Genomic DNA, 27,010 nt, shown 5'->3' on the forward strand with positions numbered 1-27,010 from the left:
CATTTGGTTTAGGTCGCGCGACATTAAGAATATTGCGGGACATTCAAAATCGTGAGCCCACTTGGGGACTGATTGAGATATAGTCCTGCAAACTTTCTTGTTTAAATAGAGTAACACTGCATTTACTTGTATATGCAGGTCACGTAATTCTAGATGAAGTTTTTTTCAATTGAAACTTTGTTGACAAAAATATGAGTGAACTGAAACATTGTTGCCTAATGTGTGTCCTCTATGTCTATTCACCACGTGGTATATGATGTAATGTACCCGTCTCACTTTAAAAGAATGGCGATTTCACATGTACTCCACCCGTGAGCAAGAGGTGGGCTTACCTCGAAACGCGTAGGCGTTGTTTTTTCCCAATAAACCTGAGCACTGCAAAATCGATTTGGGCCTCGACTCTGGTGTCTTTACATACAAGGATTACGCCAGGAATTGATGCATATAGGGCTTTGGCGATCCCGCCGAGCGCCCGCTGTGGAAGCGGCAGAAGCACGCCATCTGTGTGTTTTGGAGATATATATATATACACACACACACATATACATATTTACACACACACATTTCTTTAGACACAAATATGCATGTTGTATGAATAGCGAAAGCAAAAGAACCGCATATAAAAGAGAAAGGTACCCGAACCTGACCTTAATGAAAGAGATGGCCTAGTACAGCCTGTCCAACCGGTGCATCATCTTGATGCGCAGATTGAAGACAGTAATGCTTCGTGAATGTGTGGACATTCTTCCATGTCACAGCACAACAGATATTTTTCAGAGTCACTCCAGCAAACAAAGCTGTAGAAGCTGCCATAGATCTTGTAGAATGAGCTTTGGCTTTTCTCAGTAAAGGTTTGTTGTACTGGTCATGACAGAAATTAATCGTAGATGCCAGCCGTCTGGCGATTGTTGCTTTCATGACTGCATTTCCAAGTGTTGCTTGGCTGTAGGCCACAAACAGTTGGTTGGATCATCTGATGTCTTTAGTTTTTTGTAGGTAGAATTTTAAACAGCGCTTAATATCCAGAGAGTGCAAAGCTCTTTCCGCTGGAGTGGATGAATTCGGAAAGAAAGTTATTAATCTCACCAGTTCATTCAAATGAAATTGTGACGGTACTTTAGGGATGAATCTAGGATTTGTCCGAAGGGTTACGTAGTCCTGAGTAAAATGTAGAAAAGGGTCCGTGATAGTGAAAGTTGAATTTCACCAACCCTTCTTGCCAACTTAAGAGCCAATAGCAGGGAGACCGTCCAAGTGTGATGTTAGCTTTGTGGATCGGCTCAAATGGAGGTTTCATTAATTGCGCTAGCACTGTGTTGGCACTCTGGAGGAGGAGCTCGTACTGGAGGGAAGGCTCGGAAAAGCCCATTTATTAATTGTTAGACCAGTGAACACGAGCAGAGAGAAGGAAGCTTCGTGTTTTTTCTGAATATGGAGAGGTCAGCTGGATGGACCTTGACCGATGAAAAGTTAAGTCCAGACTTGGCTAGAGAAAGCAAATAAAGGGGAATTTGTTCCGCAGGAGCTTGAACTGGGTGAATATTATTCGCCTCACACCAACAGCAAAAACACTTCCATTTTAGGCAATAAGTCTTGATTGTGCTAAGATTTAATGACAGTCTTGTTAAATGTTAATGTCCTTTAACTCTAAGAAATCAGGAGCCATGTGTGCAAATGTAGAGACTGTGGTTCTGGGTGAACCACTTGACCTTTGTCCCTCGACATCATGGGCGTTGGAAGAAGGCAAATCGGCTTGTCCTGAGTAACAGAAGTTCCTGGAAGCAGTACTGCCGTGGCCACTGGGGTGCAATCAGGATCAGATGGAAACCCTCCAGCGTCATCTTGCGGAGTACTCTCGGGATTAGTGGTATTGGTGGAAAAGCGTATGCACAAATCCCGGACCATCGCATGGACAGGGGATTCCCCCTCGAGCCCTGTTGAGGGAACCTGCTGTCATAGTGTCGGCATTTCTTGTTCTGTCGTTGCGAATAAATCCAACGCTGGCTTGCCCCAAGCCTGGAACACTCTGTTTGCTTGGTCCTGCTCCAGTTCCTACTCGTGACAGTCCGATTGGGACCTGCTTAACGTGTCCGCCAGGGTATTGTCGTCCCCTGACGTGCTCGGCTCTCAGGGTTATGTTGTGGAATGTGACCCATTCCTACAATTCTTATGCCTCCTGCGAAAGTGCTGCTGATATTGTTCCTCCTGGTTTGTTTATGCAATACATGCTGGTCGTACTGTCGGTGCGGACCAGCACAGAGGAACCCACAATCCTTGAAAGAGATGCTTGTAGAGACAAAGATGGAAGTAACTCCAGACTGTTCATAGGCTGTTGCTTGTGTACTTGAGACCATTTCCCCTGAATCAGTTAATCTTGCAGATGACCTCCCCATCCCTCCATGGAGGAGTCTGTTAACCACATCATTGCTACTGCATATTCCCGCTGTGTGCTGCAATTTTCAAAATCCCATTGTTTGTGACAAGGTCAACTCGTCATAAGCACAGCGCAGGTAACACCCATGACGAGTTGACCTTGTCACAAGCATGGAAGTGGTTAAAACAGTCTGGAATGGTTTGAAGGAATGTGAGACCATGAGCTAAATTCGTTATCTGTGACAACCAATGCAGAGAGTTTATCATGCAGGGTAGGACCCTGATGGAATCGTCAAACGAACCCACGGCTTGTTGCCATTGAAGGTGTAGCTCCTCTTGAAGAGGTCTCATTTTGAGCCTTGCCAAGGGTATGAGATTTATTGCAGAAGAGCACATCCCCAGGAGTGAAGCAAATATGTGGACAGAAACTGAAATTTTTCTTGAATTTAGAGTTGCCAGTTTTTGAAGACGTACTTGTTGTTCATGAGACAAGAATGCTTTGCACTGGACTGTCTGGGGAAATGCTCCGAGAAAAGAAAGGACTTGGAGTGGACGGAACTGTGATTTGCTCTCGTTGACAGTCAGCCCCAGAGAAGCGAAGAGATGTTGTTGTGGCAACCTTGGCTGCGTGATCCGAAGGACCTTTGAGCAGCCAATCGTCTAAATAAGGGAATACTTTGATTCCTCGAGATCTCAAAGCTGCTGCCACAGGTGCCAAGCACTTTGTGAAGATTCTTGGTGCCGATTTCAGTCCAAACGGGAGCACTTTGAAGTGATAAGTGGGCGCCAGCCACTGTAAAGCGGAGATATATGTTAAGTTTGGGGTGGATAGGTATGTGGAAGTACAAGTCTTCCATATCCAGAGAAGCCATAAAATCTCCCTTGTTTAAACAACCTAGAATCTCAGAAAGCTTGACCATCGGGAAACTTTTCTTTTTGAGGAATTGGTTTAGCTTGCGAAGGTCTAGAATCTGTCGCCATTCCCCTGACTTCTTTTTGATCAGGAAGAAATAAAAATAGAAACCTGTTCCTTTCTGAGATTATGGAACTTTATCGCATTCTTGAGGAGCATCATTGAGGCTTCTTTGAATAATAAGGGAAGACGAGGAGGAGGGGGGGGGGACACTTGGGTGGAGTAGTAGGTGGCGGTTTGATAAATTCAAGGGTGTGACCGTTGGTTACTAGGTACAGAACCCATCGATCACAAGTAATTTCCTGCCACTTGTGTACAAAAGCTGAAATGTTCGCGCCCACGGGTATGTAAGGTAATTTGGTTGGCGCCCTGTGGAGATGACGGTTTCCTGTTACTGTCTCGACCTTGATTTTGTGATCACTTTTGACCACCTTGACGGGAGAAACCAGCTGTAGTGGATTGCCGGTATAATGAATAGTTGTACGTTTGTCTTTACTGGGGTTGGTACTGCCTGTTTTGTTGATTTGGGTATCCTCCTCTAGATGAGAAACCACGTCCACTTGCGCCTCTGAAAGATCCGCTCTTGTATTGAAGAGCGCCTAACAATCTAGCGGTATCCGTGTCAGTCTTTATAGCTAAGAGGGTTTCATCAATGTGTTTACCAAACAACGATTCGCCGTCATAGACCATGTCTAAAATCTTTGTTTGCACTTCAGGCCTGAAAGTGATGGCTTTAAGCCAACCTTGATGTCTAAGTACTGCCGCACTGGCAAGTTGACAAAAGTTAGTATTTACAATGTCCAGTGCGCAATCTATAGTCTCAGATGCAGCACTTTCTCCTTCCAGCAACATTTTTCTTGTTCCAGCCTGCGGTCTTCAGGAATGAGGTCAATAAGCCCCACCATAACTGACCACATTTTACTGTCATAACGGCGGATTACTGCTAGGGGAATTAGCAGCTCTAATATAGGCCGCTGCCAAGGTAGAATTGTATTTGCCTATAAGGTCCAGACAATGTCCTTCCTTGTCAGGCGGTGTAGTGATGGGTGTTGCCGGATTTTTAGATCTCTGTTGGGCGGCTTGAGAAATGACCAAATCTGGTCGTGGATGACCAATCAGACAAGATGGACTGTTAGCCGGGGCACGATATTTATTTTCTATGCGAGGAGGCACTGCTGGAATAGATGCAGGCATCTTCATGATTTTAACTCCTTCATTCCAGATGTAGTCAATGATTGGTACTGCTCTCGTGATTTTCCTTGACTCTTCCTTGAAATCATGCAAGAATCATTCTGTCTGTTCGACAGTAACAGGAAATTGGAATCTGGCACCCGTCCGCTGCATTAAGTTGTGAAATCCCCAGATATCCTCAGGGGGCGTTTCAGAAGAAAGAGGCGGAGAAGGCATTGGTATAATGTACTCGTCCTATGGATCTGTAGTAGGAGTATTATCGAGCTATTCGCCCTCTTCAACCTCATCATCAGAGGAAGTAGTGTCTCGCCCATGTTAAGGAGGGCCTGAAGGCTGAGCCGGTGAAACAGGAAACTCAGATTGAGGTAAAGGATCTAGAACCACCGCTGGTAGGGGTGAATATTCTGTAACAGACTGTGTGTGTGTGTGTGTTGGGGCCTCTGCCAGCATGGCCTGGAGTTCCTGTATGAGCGTAGGAGGTAGGTGACTCATTTCATGCTGGCGAGACTCTGATGAAATCTATGGTGTGGAACCATAAGTTCCTCTAGATAATATTGTTCCTGGTAATCCTCAACGTCATCATTGTCTTTGCACTTGATGTGGAGCTCAGAAGGATGGTGAGCTATGCCAAAAGGTCCCTCTTTGTCTTCGTCCTCAGTCATCATCCTGAACGTAAGTTTCTAGGATATGCGAAGGCATAAGCGGGGAAAGCTTACTGTAATCATGTCTCTGAAAGGTTTTGAGCTGGTAAGGTCAAGATGATATAGGTGTTGACTGCATAGGAACGACTGTCATCGTTGATATATTAGATTAAGCAGGTAAATCCGTTGTCGACAGGCTCTTCGTCAACTGAGTCGTAGTCCACTGGATCGTCAACGACGGGACAGATGATAAAAGGCTTTGTTGACTGTGACTTGTCAGACATCATGAAGTTGTAGAGAAGAAAACTGAGTGGCACTCAGGGAGACTCCCTTCCACGCAACGTGCAGTGAAAATCATAGGAAAACTGCCTCTGCTGAGAGTGTTCTAGAGGGTACTGGTAGCTGATTGGTTGGAGCTGACTTGGTTCTTTTTACTATAATGAGGTAGATCGGCTACTAAGATTTAGGCCTCAGGTCTTTTTCTTTTAGCCTACTACTATTATTTACCTATGGCACTACTTTTGTAATTTACAATGGGATTCCTGCCTCGGCGACGGGGAATGATTCAGGCATGTGAATCTATGAAAGATACCCCAATACTGGATAATAAGGCACTTTGTTGCCCCTGAACGGTCCTGCCAGAGATGGAGCTGTGCCTGTATGGGGACATGTATGCATGAAATAGGAGCACTTTCATAACTGCTGTGGACTATTCTATTATACCATGATGTGCATAACACATGACATTGTGTTAATTGAAATAGAACAGGACTTGATTTAGGTCAATCACCAATTGGAGTGTTGGACACTCCATTGCATATTGGCAGGCGTGTATAAATTGGACATGTTCTATTTCTTGACCTGTTGTCACATAAACCCATCCACCAGCACTGGCAGGGATATTTGCTCGCCATTAACGTATGAGGCTTTGAATATTTGAGAGATTATTCCGTTGTAAAAGACTTTCCCTCCAATCCACATTTTTGCAGATCAGAAGACTTGAAACATTACTTTCCAGGTGTCTGTATACAAGAGCTAACCAGATTAAGAATTTACTGCCACCACCTACTGCCCGGGATGGAAGTACAACCAGTGCAGAAGTAGGATTTTGCTCCTGGACTGTAAATCATTAACCAGGTTGGCATTCCTCGAAACCGTATTCATGGGCTTCAAATGTTTATCATTTACCTTATTCATTTTACAGGTTACAAGGGACATATTACCTCAAGACAGATAGGCACACTGATGCACCTGCCCATTTTAGTTAGGCATTTGTGTGAATCACGCACTCTCACTGAGAGAGACTAATCGATAGGTGCACAGTTTCCCACCACCCTGATATACAAGCTTTTTGTGCACAACCTTGCACTGATAAGGACATGGTTAGGTGCTCCGCGTCCAATATTTTCAGGTTTTAAAGACGTTTAGCGTTTCCAGCTGTATACAGACTCGTGTGATTACATCAGGCATGAGATGTTGCAACTTGAATTTTAACAAACTTTGGGTGACAGACATGGAAGTTTGGGTCTCCACAATATTGTAAATCTATGATGCATCCTTGTACCTACACATTGCAAATGTTTGTCATTCAATTGATTTTCCAGCCCTGATGAAGTCGGGGGTGTACATCACCTGGCCAACGAAACACGTGTAAGCTGGATCAAAGAAGAAAATAAAAAGCACAAGAAAACGAATATTGTTATGAGCTTCTATATTGAATACCACTAATGTTTACTCTCACGTGTGGTCAGGCATGGAGTTGTTTCTAGGGACCTGACTAAGTATAGGGGGGCCTCAGACATACCTCATCATGACCGAATGGAGACGGGGAATGGATCTCTATAAGGTAGCAGAGAGGGTAATCGAAAAGTAGGGGGTGTTCACGTAAGTTTAGTAAGATATGGGGAAGCTGGATCTCACATTATGGACTGGATTAAGCTGAAGCGGTCTATCGTAAAATCACAGATATGAATAATATGGTTTATTATGTCCATCTTTTTACAGATTTAGTGATGTTTTTTTCCCAAGGTGCTTATCCTTTACTGTGAAACTTTCTGGTGAATTATTGTTTTGGCAACATTTACTTGGTTTGCAACGGGCATCAATTGGTGTCTCTTTTGGTATGATCAAAGAAATTGACAAAAAAAAATCAAAAAGAATAAAAGCACTGACTCCATAGGGGCATATCTTTTCATGCAGTTATGCTCTCCGAAGAGGGATAGTGCACCTTGCCTTAGGGCTGTAACCTTATGCCTTTTGCAGTGCTAGTAGACCTAGCACAGAGGGATGTGTGCAAGGTCTGCTTCAGGGTCGTCCTTTCAGGTCAGCAGGATCTGGTCCCAGGGGCTAACCTAAATATTAGATTTAGGGGCGTTAGGGGAGTGTAGGGTAGTAGTTAATGTAGTCACTACCTCTCCTGTATGACCACTTCCTGTGGGAAGTGGGCATAACCCTATCCCAGAGTTCCTAATTCTGCCATCACCATGAAGGCAGACTTCTCATTTTTGTATCCACATCTGTGTAGCCCAACCTTAGGGAGGGAAGTAGCCAGAGGGTGGACACGCCTTTCTTGCTACTAATCCTCCATCCTGTTCTGGTGCCAAAGGGCTCTGGACAGAAGGGTCAGCATCCTCTCCTGTGAGGGAAGCCAGATTGCATGCCAAAGACATGTGGGCTCTCTAAAGCCCCTTGCCTTGGAATGCTAATTTACAGGTCATCCTATGGGAAGGGGAGTAAAAAGAAATGCGTTACTTACCTGTTACTGCAGTTATCCAGTATTGGTGTCTTTCATAGATTCACATGCCTGAATCATTCCCCGTCGTCGAGACGGGAGTCTCCGGTACATAGAAAAGTAATGTCCTATAGACATACATAGAGAATAGTAGGCCTAAAGGCCTCACCTTAGTAACATAACCATGTCCTTTTGTAAAAAGGACCAAACTCTAGAGAAGAGCCAATCAGCTATCACCTCCCTCTAGAACCTTCCTGGCAGGAGCCTCAGTCCCTCAGATTTTCGTACGCACTAAGCTAAGTAGGCGTAACACAGAGTTAGGGGAGTCCTTCCAGGGAAGGAGGGAGGGTTGCATGTTAATCTATGAAAGACACCAATACTGGATAACTGCAGTTACAGGTAAGTAACGCATTTCTTATCCAGTATTATGGGTGTCTTTCATAGATTCACATGCCTGAATCAGAGTAGCAAGCAATGCAGAGTGCACATTTCTGATGGAACAGCATATACAAGTTTAGGTAAGACACCATGCTAGCATGAACCATCATTAGACATCCACAGTAAGTATTACTAAAGAAATGTGCGTACCAGAGTAGGATGGAGGGACGGAGGAAGGCTCACCTTACTGAAATAGATGGCGTAACACTGTTTGTCCCACTGCTGCATCATGCATCAGCTCCGTATCCAGGCAGTAGTGCCTAGTGAAGGTATGCGGCGACTTCCATGTTGACGCCCTGCAAATGTCAATGACTGGCACCCCTGCAAAGAGAGCCATAAAAGTGGACATAGCTCTCGTGGAGTGCGCTCTCACTTTGGAATGCAATGGCTGTCCGGCTTGGTCATGACAGAAAGCAATGGCTGTAGAAATCCATCTGGAGATGCTCTGCTTGGCAAGCGGTAGACTTTTCCTAAGTCTGCTGTAAGCTACGAATAGCTGGTTAGGTTTCCTGAATGTTTTCGTTTTGTCAATGTATAACTTCAAGCATCGCTTGAGATCCAAAGAAAACAGCGATCTTTCAGCTGCCGTGCTTGGGTTTGGAAAGAAGGAACGCAGAACCACAGGTTCATTTAGGTGGAAGTCCGACTGGACTTTTGAGATAAACCTAGGATTGGTTCTCAGGATTACTCTGTTGTTTTTAAACTGTAGAAAAGGATCCTGGATTGAAAAACGCCTGTCGCTCACTAACCCTCCTTGCAGATGTGAGCACCAGGAGGAGTGCTGTTTTCCACGAGACATACTTTAGGTCAGCTCTGTGTACTGGTTCGAACGGATATTTCATGAGCTGGATAAGAACCACATTGAGATGCCAGGAGGTGGCAACATCCTTACTGGCGGGAAAGATCTGTATAATCGTTTTAGAAATTGCTTAATCAACCCGCTTGACCAAAGCCATGGACTCGAAGTTCTTTTATAACGAGATATTGCTGATAAGTGTACTTTAATGGGAGGAGTGGGCTAGGCCCGACTGTGCCAGATGTAATAGATAAGGTAAAAGTTGCTCCAGTGATGTGGAGAAAGACCGAATTCCGTGATCTGCACACCAAACACAAAAGCGCTCCCATTTCAGGGAATACGTTTTGGTCGTGCTATCCGCCCTTGCTCTGGCAAGAAGGTCTACAGTCTTGTGGAATATTCAGATTGTGGAACTCTCTGAACTCAGGAGCCAGGCGGCTAACCTGAGAGACTTCAGATCCGGACGTTGAACTTGATTGTTGTTCATTGTAAGCAGAGATAGATAGTGCCGCAGATGGACCGGCGGCTCCAGGGATAGACGGTGGAGCTCTGTGAACCAATGTTGCCTCGGCCAAGTTGGGGCTATTAAAATTATAGTACAAGGCTCCACCTAGATTTTCCTGAGGACTCTGGGAAGCATCGGGAATGGCGGAAAGGCGTACGCAAAGACGTTGCGGCATGCAATGGAAGATGCATTCCCTAGAGACCCTGACTAGGGATGCCAACCTGCGAAGTGTGGGCATTTGGCATTCATTCTCGTCGCAAATAGATCGATTTGCGGCGTGCCCCATCTGGAGAAGATCTGGTCGATAATTTGTTGATCTAGCTCCCTCTCGTGTGACAATGTTTTCTGCCTGCTCAACGCGTCAGTGAGCACATTGTCCGTGCCTAGGACATATTCTGCCCTTAGGGTTATATTGTGGAGTATGAGCCAATCCAGATTTTTTGCAACTCCCGAGAGTGTCAGCGAGCGTGGCCTTCCCTCTTTGTTGAGGTAGTGCTTAGTCGTGGTGTTGTCTGTCCGGATGAGCACCAAGGAATGTTTTATTCTTGGCAGGAAAGCTTGAAGGGCCAGGAAGACCGCCCGCAGTTCGAGCAGATTGATATGTAGTTTCTTCTCCATAGGAGACCACTTTCCTCTTATCTGTAGCTCTTGCAGAAAAACTCCACAGCCTTTCAAGGAGGCGCCTGTTGTGACAACATGAGGGGCAGCCGGAAGCAGGAATGGCAAGCCTTGAGACAGGTTTTGAGATGACGACCACCATTGCAGGGCTCCGACCATCTGAGGAGTCACTTTTATGTGGTCGTCCAATGACCCTGTGCATTGGACCCACTGCTTCGAGACCGCCTCCTGTAGAGGTCTCATTCTTAGTCGACAGTGAGGAATCAGGAGGAATACACAATGACATCATCCCCAGGAGGGATTTGAAGAGGCGGACTGTCAAGGCTTTCTTCGAGGCTACTATAGCAGCTAGTGCAAGGAGCTTGTTCATCCTCTCTCTGGATGGGAAAGCTTTTGCTGACCGTGTGTCCAGGGTTGCACCTAGGAAACTGATGCACTGACAAGGTTGTAGGACTGATTTTTCCTGATTGAGGGTGAGACCCAAGCAATCGCAAAGCTTTAAATAGGCATTGGGAGACCTGGACGCGTCTTCTAAGGATGGAGCCTTGACCAGCCAGCCATTCAGATACGGAAAGACTTGGTGATGGCACTGTCTGAAATATGCCGCCACCGGGGAACGACATTTCGTGAAGATGCGCGGTGCAGACTTGAGCCCGAAAGGCAGAAGGAATTAGTTACTTACCTGTACACTATAGTTCTCCAGTATTATCTTTCATAGATTCACATGCTTGTATCTTCCCCGTCGTCATGGTGGGAGTCTCACTGTAACAGAATGACCAAAGCAGTATCATAGAGAAGAAAACTGCATAGAAAAACCCATAGGGACTGTAGCATTTGGTAACCAGACCATCTCATTATTTGGTCCAAAAGTCAGCCAATCAGCATTGCTGCCCTGCCCTCTCACTCCCCAGCAGAAGCTTCCTGCCTCAGATTTCCGTCCCCGAGTGAGAGACATGGATAAATACCGAGAACAGGTTCTGCCTGAGAAACGGGGAGGCGGGCGGGCGCATGTGAATCTATGAAAGATAATACTGGAGAACTATAGTGTACAGGTAAGTAACTAATTCCTTCTCCAGTATTACATCTTTCATAGATTCACATGCTTGTATCAGATTAGTAAGCAGTGCTCACAAAATTTGTAGCGTTTCCAGGACAGGACCCAGAAGGAAGTTCTGCAGCAAGGCAATGATATAATAATACATCTCAAAAATTCAAAAATAACACCATATATGCAGATATATATATATATGTATACATGTTCAAACATAAATGAAAATACTGCATAGAAATAAAAGTATACCATCAAATCATACCTTACTGTAATAGGCGTTTCAGAACAGCTTGTCCCACTGCTGTGTCCTCTTTCCACGCAGTGTCTAGACAGTAGTGTCTTGTAAATGAATGCACGCTCTTCCACGTTGCTGCTCTGCAGATGTCAGGCAGCGACACTCCTGCGAACAAGGCCATTGAAGTCGCCATCTTCCTTGTGGAATGTGCATTCACTTTAGAACAGAGCGGCTTACCCGCTTTCTCGTGACATTTCAGGATAGCTGATGATATCCATCTGGCAATACTCAGTCTGGACAGAGGAAGGCCTTTCCTTTGACCTTTGAATGCAATAAATAATTGTTTGGATTTGCGGAATGTCTTTGTCCGTTCAATGTAGAACTTTAGGCATCTAGAGATGTCCAGAGAGTGCAATGCCCTTTCTGCTTCCGATGAGGGATTGCTGAAAAAGGTAGGCAAAATGACAGGCTCATTGAGGTGAAAAGACGTAGGAACTTTGGGAATAAAAGTTGGATTTGTCCTTAATATAACCCTGTCCTTGCGAAATTGTAAGAAGGGCTCTTCCACTGAAAAGGCCTGAATTTCGCTAACCCTCCTTGCTGATGTCAGCGCAAGCAGCAGGGCTGTCTTCCATGATAGGAACTGTAAGTCTGTTTTGTGTATAGGCTCGAAAGGTGGCCTCATAAGTTGTGACAGGACTTTATTGAGGTGCCACGGCACTGGTGGGCACCGGATGGGTGGAAAAACTGTAAAAAGTCCCTTGATAAATTCCTTTATTATCCTGGAAGACCAGAGAGATGGCTCGTTTGGCTTCCTCCTGAAACGTGATATTGCTGCTAAGTGCACCTTCACCGAGGCATGCGACAGGCCTGCCTTAGATAGTGACAGCAGGTAAGGTAGAATACCATCGGGGTGTACTGCTAACGGATGTAAGTTTTGAGTGTCGCACCAGTGGCAGAAACGGGTCCATTTCACTGCATGTCTGGTTTGTTGACATAGCTCTGGCTTGCGAGAGAATATGCCTGCATTCCTGCGTAATGTTTAGGTCTTGGAATTCCCGCTCATGAGGTTCCATGCTGACAATTTTAGCGATTGCAGATCCAGATGCAGAATCTGACCGTCTTTCATGGAGATGAGGTTCTGGAATGTCGGAAGCTGGATCCTGCTGCCCTTCGACATCTGAAGTAGTTCTGAAAACCACGCCTGCCTCGGCCAAGCTGGTGCTATCAGTATGCCATGGCACGATTCCAATCTCATCTTGCGAAGTACTCGCGGTATGAGTGGGAACGGAGGGAACGCGTAGGCAAACCTTCCTGTCCAGTCCATGTGGAATGCATTTCCCCTGGATCCTTGCTGATGGTACCTGGACGCAAACTGAACGCACTTTGAATTGTCTCTGGTTGCGAACAAGTCTAATGTGGGAGTGCCCCACATTTGAAACAGGTTGTGAAGCTGAGTGTCGTGCAGTTCCCACTCGTGCGTCACGTTGGAAGTGCGACTCATGGCATCTGCCCTTACGTTGAGGACTCCCTGTATATGTTGTACTTGAATTGAAATGCCGTTGTTTATCAGCCATTTCCAGATTCTTTGCGCCAACGTCGACAGCTGTTTGGATCTTGTTCCACCCTGTTTTATCAAGTAAAACATAGTCGTGGTGCTGTCCGTTTGCATAAGTACCGACGAGTGGCGTATCCTGGGAAGGAATGCTTGAAGCCCCAGAAACACCGCTTTGAGCTCCGACATGTTTATGTGAAGCTGTGCTTCCCAGTTTGACCAAAGGCTCTGAATCTCCAGCTCTTGAAGATGCGCACCCCATCCTTTCAGCGAAGCGTCCGTTGTCATCACGTAGTCGTGATCTTGAGGCATAAAGTGCAAGCCCTGGTCCAAGTTCTTCTGAACCTTCCACCATGACATGGCTACCTTCATACGGCTCGTGATGTTAATTCGATCCTCGAAGGTTCCTTTGGACTGAACCCACTGCTCGTCCAGTTGTTCCTGCAAAGGCCTCATCCGAAGACGGCAATTTGGTACCAGTGGGATGCAGGATGATATCATCCCCAACATGGACTTGTACATTCTCACAGAAGTGGACCTTTTTGTCTGGAGTGACGTCGCGAGACCCATTATCTTTCTCATTCGGTCTTTGGAAGGATAGGCCTTCACTGCTCTGGTGCATATCCATGCCCCTAAGAATTGGATGCCCTGGGCCGGAGTCAGCAAGGATTTTTTTAAGTTGGTCCTTAGTCCCAAGCGCTGAAAAAGCCGAATGCAGGACTGTAGAGATCTTGTTGCCTCTCTGAATGATGGACCTGCCACCAGCCAGTCGTCCAGATATGGGTAAATGTAATGCCCATGCAATCTTAAGTGAGCCGCCACCGAAGCCATGCATTTGGTGAACACTCTCTGGGCCGATTTGAGGCCGAACGGCAGTACTTTGAATTGAAAGTGGCGACTCTCCACAATGAATCTTAAATATTTCCTGTGCTTCCGATGAATGGGAATATGGAAGTACGCATCCATGAGATCCAAAGACGCCATGTAGTCTTTTCCCTTTATCATTTGTAGGATCTCTTGCAACGAGAGCATTCTGAAGGGTATTTTCTTTATGTATTGGTTCAGATCCCTCAAATCCAATACCGGTCTCCATTTCAGTGTTTGTTTCTTTTTGATGAGGAAGAAATGCGAATAGAAGCCTTTCCCTCTGAGATGTTGCGGCACTTCTTCTATGGCTCCCTTTTGCAGAAGCGAGTGAACCTCCTTCTGCATTTCCTGACGATGTTGGTTGAGCCTGAGCACTGGGGGATGATCTGGTGGCATTTCTACAAATTCCAGAGTATGGCCCCTGCTTATGACATCTAGAACCCATTTGTCCGATGTTATGGACATCCAGTTGTTGAAGTATTGAGACAGATAGTGGTCGTTTTCCGGGATCTGCTGTGTGGGGAGCGCCGGCCTGAAATCATTGACGTCTGTTAGACTGTTGATTCTTCCCTCTGGTGTTTGATTTGCCTCTAGACTGCTGCTGGTAAGAGGAGTTGGAGGACCTGTACTGGTTGTTGGCATTGTATTGCCGATATCCCTGTTGGTTATAAGGCTGATATCGATTGGTCTGAAAAGAGGATCTTTGATTGAATTGACCTCTTGCACCCCTTTTACGAAAGGACTGAAACCTTCCCTGTTGAAGGGATCCCAGCGCTCTAGCTGTATCCGTGTCAGATTTTATGCCTTGCAACGCCTCGTCTATGTTTCCCAAATAAATTTTCGCCATCAAAAGGCATATCGACAATCTTTGCCTGTACTTCCGGGCGAAACGATGTTGCTTTCAGCCAGCCTTGCCTGCGAAGCGAAACTGCCCCAGCCATCTGTCTGAAGGCCATAGACGAGACATCCATGGCGATGTCGATTGATTCGGCAGCAGACCTAGCTCCATCTTTAAGGATGGCCGCCGCTTCCTCCTTCCTATCTTCCGGTAGCGCAGATAGTATGGGTGAAAGATCGGACCACATTTGCCTGTTGAAACGGCTAATAAGGGCCATTGCATTGGCCGCTTTAATAGTAGAGGCTGCCATGACCGCAAACCTCTTACCGGCACCGTCCATTCTCCGTCCTTCCTTGTCTGGTGGCACCAAGGAAGTAGCCACCGGGTTTTTAGAATTCCTCTGCGCCGCCTGCGTCACAACTGACTCCGGTCTGGGGTGCCCTATAAGACAGGCTGCTGCAGACTCTGGCGCTCTGTACTTTTTTTCAATCCGAGGAACAGAAACCGCTATGGAAGCCGGTGTTTTTAAAATCTTTAGGCCCTCTTCCCAGATATGAGGGATAATAGGTATTGAACGAACCGATCTTTTGGCATCGTCCTTGAAATCATACAAGAAACATTCCGTCTCCTGAACTTCCACATCCAAATTGAACCTCTTAGCCGCTTTCTCCATGATATCATGGAAACCTCCTATGTCTTGAGGAGGGGAGGTAGACGTTAGTGGGATAGGTGACAGGGCCGATGGCAAAATGTAATCATTCCATTCCTGCCCCGAAGCATCATGAACAAGTTCTCCTTCAGGTTGTTCATCCTCGTCGGATTCTGTTAGGTCATCCCTTATAGTAATTACTGGCGGTGATCTCACCACTTGTTCTTGCGAGGCAGAGCTTGTTTTTGGGGGCTGTGAAGAAGGCACCTGCGTAGATGGTTGAGAGGTGTTTGCCTCTGGGAAACGACGGTAGTAGTCGTTTATCATGAACCTAAGGTCAGATACAAGAGACACAGGTATGGAAACCGTCTCCTGCCGCTCTTCCTCACGTGATTCCTCTTGTTGCTCCTCCTCCTCATTATAATCACCAGATTCTTGAAAAGACTGGTATCTGGAAGATTGAGGTCTGTCCTTGAAGGAATATACTTCCTCTTCGTCCGTGTCCTGACTCTTTATCTGAAGCTGGGAAGGACTGTAGGCGGCACCTGAGGACTCCTCTCCATCTGAGTCCTGCTCTAACAATGAAGAAGGTGGTAAAGGCGAAATCTGCGTCCATGAAGTGAACTCCGCAGATTTGCCGATAGTCGCCGAACCCCTAGTTGACTGAAAAGACCGAATAGAGATCATGGTCTTCGACTGTGGCGATTTGAAAGCTTTCGCCGTTGACAGAATGATTTTCGTCGACGGTGCCGTCGACGGGACCATCGTCGACGGAGCCTTCGTCGACGGGACCATCGTCGACGGGGCCCCCGTCGACATCTGACGTCGAACCTGTCGTCGACGAAGTCGTCGTCGTCGACAGTGAAATCTTACTCGTCGACGTTGTTGTCGTCGACGACGCAGCTTTAGATCCTATCGTCGACGAAGCCGTCGTCGTCGACGAAGCCGTCGTCGTCGACGGTGATGTCGTCGACGGAGCTGAAGTCTTCACCACAGATTTTGGAGCAGAAGCTAGGGAACTGGTCGATGGAGCATACCCAGACCCTTTCAGACTGGACAGCTTCTTCAGAGGAGTAATAGGAAGAGAGGATATTGCTTTCTCTTTTGTTTTACTCTTTTTAGGCTCCACTTTCTCCTCAGAAACAGAGGCCTTTCTCTTCTTGGGTGTCATTTGAGAAGATTCCTCCCCAGATTCTGAGCCTGATGTGGCCTTCTTCTTCTGAAGCCATAACAGCAAGCGAGCCTCTCTGCCTCCAAGAGTTTTGACAGAGAAGGTTCTACAGTATTTACAATCCTTAGCAACATGTTTAGGATGAAGACAGTAAAGGCAGTCCTTGTGTGGGTCCTCAGAGTAAAGCCTGGCCTTCCCACAGGATCTGCAAGGCCTGAACGGCCTCTTTTTAGAGCTGTCAGCCATAATGAAGAAAATAGGTACACACAATACCTTAATCCAGAAGACAGGAGAATAGATTCCAAAAGGTCAAAAGTTCACTCAGGAACAGTAAACTGAGCAGAGCTCAGGGAGACTCCTTTCTCACACGAAGGCGGTTGGAAATCTGAGGCAGGAAGCTTCTGCTGGGGAGTGTGAGGGCAGGGCAGCAATGCTGATTGACTGACTTTTGGACCAAATAATGAGATGGTCTGGTTACCAAATGCTACAGTCCCTATGGGTTTTTCTATGCAGTTTTCTTCTCTATGATACTGCTTTGGTCATTCTGTTACCGTGAGACTCCCACCATGACGACGGGGAAGATACAAGCATGTGAATCTATGAAAGATGTAATACTGGAGAACGTGAACTACTGCAAATCACAAGTACTTTTTATGATTCCTGTGAAATGGAATATGGAAGTAAGCGTCTTGTAGGACTAGGGACGCTATAAAAATCCTGCTCTTCCAGTAGTTGCAAGACCTCCTGGATTACCATGCGAAGCGACTGCTTCTTTAGAAATTTGTTGAGGGCCCTGAAGTCCAAGATTGGTCTCCACTTCTTGTCTTTTTTCTGGATCAAAAAGAAGCGGGAATAAAACCTTTTTCCCTTCTGAGGTGGAGGTACTCTCTCTATTGCTCCTTTCTACAGCATAATCGAGATCTCTCGTAGAAGCAGCCCTATATTTTCGCTGTCCTTTACCTTGAAAGGACGACTTCCCAAAAGAGGATTGCTTGTTTTGCTGTTGGCGATGTTGGTATTGCGGTCTACTCTGGCCTGAAGAGCAGGAAGACTTGTATTGATAATTTCCTCTGTAGAAAGACCGCCCTCTTCCTCCATTTCCACTAAAGGACTGGTTCTTATACTGAAGAGTGCCCAAAGCTCTTGCAGTGTCTGCTTCGTTAATTGTTTGTGCCAAATAGCAACTGGCTATCATATGGCATGTCCAAAATCTTTGTTTGCACCTCAGGACGGAAAGAGCCATCCTTGGAGCCGCAAGACTGCTGCTCTAGCCAACTGGCGGAACCTTGTCATAGCGATATCCATCGCGCAGTCTATAGTTTGCCGCTGATGCTTCACCATCTAGCAGAATCCTCTTTGGATGAATCTGGCAATTCCGACAGGTATGGGGCTATGTGTGCCCACAATTGTCTATGATAGCGTCCCAAGAGCGCTATGGCGTTCGCGGCCTTTACCGTCATTGCCGACATTGAGGAAAACCTGTTCCCAATGTTGTCCACTCTTTTCCCCCCTTATCAGGAGAAAGCGACAAAGGGGCCGAAGGATTCCTGGAGTTCTTCTGGGTCGCCTATGTCACTACGGAGTTAGTTTAGGATATCCTGTTAAGCACGCCGGTGCTGTATCTGGCGCCCTATATCCCTTCTGACTATAGGCAATCGATAATTGGTAATAACCTTAATGCCTTCTTGAGAGGTTCTTTGAAGTCATACAAGAAGCAGTCCTGTTCTTGAGAGGCCATTGAGATCTTAAAACGTTGAGCAGCCTTCTATACCACCTTATAAGAGATTCCAGACTTGTCGGAATTTCCCTCGTCGACGAGCCAGTCAACAAGATCGCAGTCATAGACTATGCCGTCGTAGACGAGGCCATCATAGACGAGGCCATCATAGACGAGGCCATCATAGACGAGGCCATCATAGACGAGGCCATCATAGACGAGGCCATCATAGACGAGGCCATCATAGACGAGGCCATCATAGACGAGGCCATCATAGACGAGGCCATCATAGACGAGGCCATCATAGACGAGGCCATCATAGACGAGGCCATCATAGACGAGGCCATCATAGACGAGGCCATCATAGACGAGGCCATCATAGACTAGGCCATTCTAGACTAGGGGCATAGTCGACGCCGTAGACAGGCCGTCCTAGACGAGGCCTTCGATGGCGAGGCCATTGTAGACTAGGCCATCGTAGACTAGGCCATCGTAGACTAGGCCATCGTAGACTAGGCCATCGTCGACGCCGTAGACGAGCAGTCATAGACGAGCTATCATAGACAAGCCATCATAGATGAGGCCATAGTAGACGAGCCATCGTAGACGAGGCCATCGTAGACGAGGCCATCGTAGACGAGGCCATCGTAGACGAGGCCATCGTAGACGAGGCCACCGTAGACGAGGCCATCGTAGACGAGGCCATCGTAGACGAGGCCATCGTAGAAGAGGTTGGCTTCTTAGTCTTTACCTCAGACGGTATAGAAGACGCCTTTCTGAAGGGTCCTATGACCAGAGGAGGCGATTTTGACGGCTCAGAAGTCGTCTTTTTTACATGATTTTTCTCCAAAAGCAAGTCCTTTACTTTCCTTTTCCACAGAGTGAGGAGATTTTGAAGGACTGTGCCCAGAAGACCCATGAGTGGTCTTTTTGAGGGCCTTCTCAGGAAGTTCCCCTGAGGAATTAGTCTGAGGAGATTCTCTTCTCTTTTGAGGTCTCCTAGACGTTGAGGACAAAGCCTCATGTCGGTCACTGGAGAAAATAAAAAACCTCCTTTCTGGTCTTAGTGTCTCAAAAACTTACTTGAGAAAGTGCGACAGACTTTCAGTCTTTGGCCTGCGGTATAGACAGTAAATGCAGTCGGTGTGAGGAACAGAGCAGAGCAACCTCTTCCTTACCAGACCTTCTTTAAAGAATGTATTTGAAGATAATCCATAGAAAAGAATCCTTGACAACAAAGTCATTTAATAAAGTGAAAAAAAAGAAAAAAACAAAGAATCTGAGCAGAGCTCAGTGGAGACTCCCTTAGCACAACGTGCGGTAGAAAATCTGAGGGACTGAGGCTCCTGCCAGGAAGGTTCTAGAGGGAGGTGATAGCTGATTGGCTCTTCTCTCGAGTTTGGTCTTTTTTACAAAAGGACATGGATATGTTACTAAGGTGAGGCCTTTAGGCCTACTATTCTCTATGTAGGTCTATAGGACATTACTTTTCTATGTACCGGAGACTCCAGTCTCGACGACGGGGAATGATTCAGGCATGTGAATCTATGAAAGACACCCATAATACTGGATAACACCCTCTGCCAATCAGGGTTCGTTTCAGAGAACGAGGTCTCTCACCCCTGGGGGTTAGACACTCATCTGTCGTGGCAGGCTTGTCAGAACCAGTGAGCAAGAACACTAGTAGCTATTAGGTTTTCAGGGGGCACGTATAAGGTGCTTTTTGGGTGCATGCATTACCAATCAATGTGGGTTTTTTAAAATAAAAAATGTTTGATACCCAACACAGTTGTAATAGATCAACAACGCTAAAGTGCTAAGGACTGGGGTGTGAATGGGTCGGTGCCAAGTGACCTCTGTGTACACACATTATCGATACCTGTGTCAATCGCTGTCAAAACTGCCAGACATAATTAGACGACAGTTTATGCAATTGAGTCTTTTAGTTTTTTGTTATGGTTGTTCAAAAAAAACAAAAGTAAGATGTCATTTTATGCTAATTGAATGAAGGCACTGCGCTCAAGGCTCATCTGAAACTACGCCGCCGGACCTCTGGTTGTCGGCTAAAAGGCTGTGTATTATTTTAAATCCTTGTATGTTTCGCCTACCACAGCCGGCCTCAGGGTTGTAGGCTCGCTGCTGTATATTGCAAATAATGTCAATAAAGATCTTACGTAAAAAAAAAAATATTTAAATGTATGATACCAAACAATTTTGGATTCAGTAAAACTATCACGTAGATGAGAAACTTGCTTTTGACCAGTGTCAAACTCATGTACTTAAAATAGATTCCCTGGTCACTTTTACTGGCAGTAATTCAACTGGCCCGCACAGGGAAATACCTGCATATGCAGATATGCCCACACATGAGGTATAGTGCACCCTGCCTTAGGGCTGTAAGGCCTGCTGTAGGGGTGACTTACCTATACTGATCTTTTTTTTTTTTTTAAGGAATATGTGTTTAGGCAAATTGTTTGATGGACATTCAATGCGATCCCACGGTTTTTCTGGGACAGAAGAATTAATTGTGTGAAGTGTGTTGTGGCAGAACCACTGTTCGTTTAATGATATAGTCCCCAGGTTCTCCGTGTTACGGGGTAACCCCATTGTTTAATAGTGTCTGCAGGCATGGCACACAAGGCTGCGTGCAATGTTGTGTTTTCACTTTGGTCTGTACCAAGATACGCAGCCTGCAATTGCAGTGTGTGCGAGTTAAGGAATGAATCTTAGGGCGGCACAAAGCATACTGCAACCCTTAGGGACCCTCTTTAGTGTCCATGCCCTAGGTACCAGGGGTACCACTTGCTAGGAAATTTTAAGGGGTGCTAAAGGTAATCCAGATTGGGTAAATAACTATACAGTTTAGGGAACAAAATCTGGCACTGGGGACCTAGCTAGCAATTACCCAGTGCACTTTGACAAAATTGCATGGAATACCAGGCAAAAAATGGGTGACCATGTCAAGAAGAGGGACTTTCCTACACACATCAAACGAAATGTGGACCTAAAGGAGTCCTATTGTGTCTCTTTTTCAATGTCGAGAGGTGAGATGAACGGTGAGCTGTCTAATACCAGTGATGGGAATCCTACCGACAGAGGGTGAAGATGGTTTGGATGTTGATCTCCAACTTTAAACAAGGTCTAACAGCGACCAGCTATAGACATTTAATGGTCGAATGTGTAACAGACTGCGAGAGAGTGTCAAATTGTGGGTATTTGGCATGCTCTCCATGCTGTTGCTGAGAAGGGGACGTTAAACCTTCTTTCGATAGGGTGTCTATATCAAGAACGTTGCTCTGACCTAGATACCTTCTACACTGATCTTGAATGATGGGGAGTGTGAGGTTGGCAGTGGGTTATTGATCTAGTGTCTTTGGATCTCCCTTTATGGGAGTCCTTCTCAAAGGTAAACAGTCTTTCAGAGGAAGCGCAGGGATTACTTTCTCAACCTTTACTTTTTCCTTTCTTCCGCTCTTACGCCCTACGTCATTATTGTAAACTGGATGCCGTAAATCCTTTTGGACATTTTCCTAGATATCAAAGTCTTTCCTCCAACAGGAGGGATATTTCTCAAAAAGGGAAGAGATATCGCAGCTGAAAATTGCACTTGATAAACGGATGTTAAAGACGGCGAGTCAAGATAATAAAGCAACGTTTTTCTTAACCGAATTCAGTTAAAAATAGGTGTGAAACTTTTTTCTGAGATCCTACTCACAGGAGCCATAACTGTCTCTGAGGTAACTGTCAGTGCAGAGCATCATGGGCAGTGGAGCTTCTGGACTCTTTCAATGAAGGCCTATCAAGCTGCACTTTATCCTTCCCATATACGCGTTCACACTTTTCTTGACAGTCAGATGCTGCAATGCAGGTTGGAAACCTCTAAATGTTTACTGACAGATTTCCAGAAAACCTTTGACCCTGATAGGCAATTAGGAGGATGCTGCTAATTATGAGGACAGATGAACACCATGTGTTTACACACTTTCAGAAGCAGAGTCTAGCTCTGCTGAAATGGGGTACTCCTAAAGTGCATCTTGCCTATGCTCAATTATGGGTACCCGGAGATGGTTATAGCGTATAATTTAAGGCTACAGGCCTTTTTATACGTACATTTAGTGGGAAAGACAACCGGACCAATCCCATGTAAAATCTAACAGTCATGCATTATTGTAGTTCTTGCTTGAACTTGATGGTGAAGTATGCCGAGTTGCTTTTGTGAGAACAGGTGAAAATGTGACAAGATGAAGAATGACTGTGTGAAACTACACAGGACGGTGGTTTCCTTGAAAGTTGTCAAGTGATGCTGGTGTATTGGGGTATGGGCTTGGAGGAAATTGCTATCTTTTGTCAAAAGTTTCTCTCCAACATTACTGAAACCCATTCTTTCGTCCTCCTAATTGTTATGTTGACTGTTGCCTTCCAAATGGGCGAACTGTGATCGTTATAAATCTTGAGCAGCCTCATCTATACTTCCCACTGCAAAAGCACATGGCATATGAGAGAAAGATGCAACTTCTTTCTATAGCATAACAATGTTACACTTTGAATAAAGATTAAAATTATATTGCTGATCTTCGAAAGCTTGTTTTGAAGCAGGAAAATACATTTAAACAAAATTCGTATTATATTTCAACAAGACTTACAGCCATATCAAAGACGCATCGAGCATCAGATAAAGCATGAAAGTATGCTTGTGGTTCTTTACAGGCACTTGAAACATGAAACCTGGAAAAAAGAAAGATATATTTAGAAAGTAACAAGGATATAATCAGTACAATACCGATTGTATGACATAATGCAAAACTACTTCCTAGCTCTTCATCATGGATATTCTCTTGAATACTCAGTCAAAAAAATAGTAGAGGCTTTAAAAAAAATAACCCATTTCAAAGCAGCTTTAGCTGTCTGCCAGGGCTCTTTTTAAACTTGACATTAGCACATAGACAAAGGCTTTGGATCTACCTCTGATAATCCTAAATACAGACATTCGATTATCAGCAGTTAGTCTGCCTACAAAGCAGTTTCGTTGTTCGTAAGTAATAGAGACAATATTAATGCATACAGATCAAAAACAATAGGAAGGGGCTTTGTAAGGTGCAACTCAGAATACCTATTCCAACTGTATGAATTTCCTCTCAAATACAACAGGATGGGGTTTTATACTGAGAAATAAGCAACAACCATCACAGTAAGGGGCTTTTTATTATTTAACACGGAGATCTGGCATACATCTTTAGTTCATGAGGGGCTAGAGGGGTCTGGTTTTCATTGCGTACACATTTCATTTTAAATTTAGTTGCCTGGAAATTAAAGTTCTTTTTATTTAAACATAAAATTAAAGAATGGACATTTATTTACTTTTGGTTAGTGAGTTAATTATGGAATTCAGTATTTCCACTCCACATCACCTCCTTAGGTAAGGCTTAGACTGATGTCCAAGGCACCCAAAGTGTCAAGTGCTAATGGTGTGCATTCCTTGCTAGAGTCTGGGAGCGACAATAAGGTGGTCCCATGGCATTGGCTTCACTATCAGTTGATTGGGCAGCAGGCATTTTGTTACAGCCAAGCCTACTGGCATTGCTAATGGATTTTTTTCTCAATTTGTGGCTCTTACATTGGATACATAGATTCAATAGCACAATGTCATCTTCAAGGTTCCCCACGATCCAGAGCAGTGATACTCAAAGTACAGCCCGGGAGCCGCATACGGCCCTCCTGACCTTTACATGCGGCCCCCTGGGCAGCAGCAGCACTGTGGTGCTGTTTACCAGACTCAGCACCAACATGTAAAACAAATGTTAAATATACAGCAACTACTTATTTCAAGGTTAATTGCAGTTAGGGAAAGGAAGTAACTAGGCCCTTAACCTTAGGAACTCCTTCATTTTTAAAGACGGCCACTAGATATCCATGCTTTTATTTCCCCTACACCCACTTTTCACCCCCACTGGCATCAGTGCAGCCTCGGTCACACCATAGACCAAACTTTGCAGCCCCCGGGAAAATGTTTGTGAGTACCCATGATCCAGAGAAACACATTTGAAACTGAACAACTGTCAGGGCAAGAGCTTAATCCAATTTAAGACCATCCAAACCCCCTCAAGTTCCCTAAAGGCCAAAAAAGAGTCCCACAACTACCTTAACTCTGCCTCCACATTATTTTTTTGGCACAATAAGATTCAGAGACGTATCCACAAATCCATAAAGTACTAAAATTGGGGCTGCAGTATCATTGTGTACTTACACTGGATATCAAGATATTGCAGAAACAGAATCAAAATGCCCTTTACATGGCAGTACCTGTCCCACTACATGGCCATTTACTTCGTGGGGTCTCAGAATGGTCACTAATTTGTTAGAACACCCCAAATATCATCCGTGCAGCAAAATGTGCAATTCTTTGCTGATCTCATTGTGCAATGGTGGTCACACAAAAAAATGAGTCACAGCCAGCCAATGAGGTCACCCAGATGAAAACAAGTTATACCGGTAACTTTGATTCCCCAGTATTGGTAACTTTCATAGATTCCCATGCTTCCGTATCATTCCCCGTCGTCGGAATGGGAGTCTTAGTAACAAAATAACATAGCAGTAGGTACAAAAGAGAAAGAAAAAGGCCTAGGCCTCATTCCCTTTTGTAGCATGTCCGCCGCTTTTTGTAAGAGAGCCCAAACTAAGCATCGGCCAATCAGAAGAGCCTCACCCCATAGAACCCTCCTGAAGGAACCTCAGAGCCTCAGATTTTCCTAGCAGTTTTGTAATAGTCACCTCATCTGCTGAAGGCTGAGCTTACCTGGGGAGGTGGGTGGGCGCATGGGAATCTATGAAAGTTACCAATACTGGGGAACCAAAGTTACAGGTAAGTAACTTGTTTTCTTACCCCAGTATTGGAACTTTCATAGATTCCCATGCTTTTGTATCAGAGTAGCAAGCAGTCCGCAATAAAAACACATTTTGTGGTATAAACATATATTGCAATAGCCATCAGTACATGATAGATACAAAATGTGCAGTAAAAAGGAAGGTGGGATAGAAAGGAAAGCTCACCAATTAGTGGAAGAGGTTCCTCAGAGCTGCCTGGACCACAGCAGTGTCCTCCTGTGTCAAGGATTCCAAGCAGTAACGCTTTATAAAGGTGTGCATGCTGCTCCAAGTCGCAGCCTTGCAAGTGTCTTTGATGTGCACCCCCGTCTAAGAAGCCAACGATCTTGTGGAATGCGCTCTAATTCTGCTGGTCAGCGGCTTATCCGCTGTCGAATGGCAATGGAGAATGGCACTGGAAGTCCATCTCGCAATACTTTGTTTTGAAAGAGGGAGGCCCTTGCGAGGACCACTAAAAGCAATAAACAATTAGGAAGATTTACGGAATCCTTTGGTGCGATCCAAATAAAATGTTAAGCACCGTTGTACATCCAGAGAATGCAGTGACCTCTCCGCTGGTGTGGAAGGGTGAGGAAAGAAAGATTTAAGAATAACTGGCTCATTCAAGTGAAAATCCGATGGCACCTTGGGTATTAATCTCGGATTACTTCTTAAGATTACTGTATTCCTTTTGAATTGGAGAAACAGTTTCTGAATTGTGAGAGCCTGCAACTCCCCAATGCGTCTTGCCGATGTGAGGGCAAGAAGGAGAGCCAATTTCCATGAAAGGAATTTTATGTCCATTCGATGTATTGGTCCAAATGGGTCTTTCCTGAGCTGTGTGAGGACCAAATTCAGTCGCCAAGTAGGAGGCGGAGGCCTCACTGGGGGATAGACACAGAACAATCTTTTAAGACACTGTTTAATTATTCTAGAAGACCAAAGAGATGGTCCAGACGCCCAACGTCTGTACCGAGAAATCGCTGCCAAGTGAACTTTTATGGATTAATGGGCCAGTCCCGTCTTAGCATAGGACAAAAGATGAGGAGAAGTTGATGAGGTTGAGAAGAGAAAGGGTCAACACCACCTTTCCTGCACCAAATGCAAAATCTTTTCCATTTGAGACGGTAAGTCTTATTCGTGGAAGGAGCTCTAGCCTGGAAGAGAACCTATTATTCCATTTGAGATGGGAAGGTTAATGAATTCTCGCTGCTCAGGAGCCATGCTGTCAGGTGCAATGAAGCTGGATCCGGATGCCAAATTTGTCCCTCGGCCATTTTGAGAAGGTCCAGAATGGTTCGCAAGGGAAGAGGAGGAAAAAGCGACAACAGATGGAGTTCCGTGAACCAGAACTGTCTCGGCCAAGCAGGGGCTATCAAGATCATCTTGCATGGCTCCACTTTGATTTTCCTGATAAGTCTCTGGGTCATTAGAATGGGGGGAAAGGCGTAAACAAATGTCCCTGACCAGGCTATCGAAAGTGCATTCCCCAATGATACTTGATGGTGAAGCCTGCTTGCATAAGACCAGCATTTCTTGTTGGTCGGTGTGGCAAATAGATCTATTGAAGGCTTGCCCCACCGTTGGAAAACCTTGTCCAGAACTCACGGGGTCACTTCCTACTCGTGACTGACTGGGGATAGCCTGCTTAGTCTGTTGGCATTTTTGTTCAAGATCCCTGGCAGATGTTATGCCTGCAGTGAAATCCCGTGAAGGATCGCCCATTCCCAGATTTCTTGAGCTTCCAGAGATAACGGGAGAGACCTGGTTCCTCCTTTGTTTATGTAATGCATGGCTGTGGTGTTGTCCGTCCGGATGAGAACCTTCGAACCTCCTAGTCGAGGGAGAAAAGCTTGAAGA

General features: G+C 45.4%; 1 protein-coding gene across 2 annotated transcripts in view; it reads right to left on the minus strand.

The window, feature by feature from the left end:
- AZIN1 (antizyme inhibitor 1) overlaps nt 1-27,010 on the minus strand; it is a 493,870-nt gene that overhangs the window by 248,996 nt on the left and 217,864 nt on the right. For both annotated transcript variants that reach the window (XM_086966090.1, XM_086966091.1), the window contains exon 7: nt 22,933-23,014. In XM_086966090.1, coding sequence (XP_086822216.1) covers nt 22,933-23,014 — 82 coding nt within the window. The remainder of the gene's footprint in view (nt 1-22,932; nt 23,015-27,010) is intronic.

Source organism: Lissotriton vulgaris, chromosome 4_1, assembly GCF_964263255.1.
Source record: "Lissotriton vulgaris chromosome 4_1, aLisVul1.2, whole genome shotgun sequence".
Lineage (NCBI taxonomy): Eukaryota > Metazoa > Chordata > Amphibia > Caudata > Salamandridae > Lissotriton > Lissotriton vulgaris.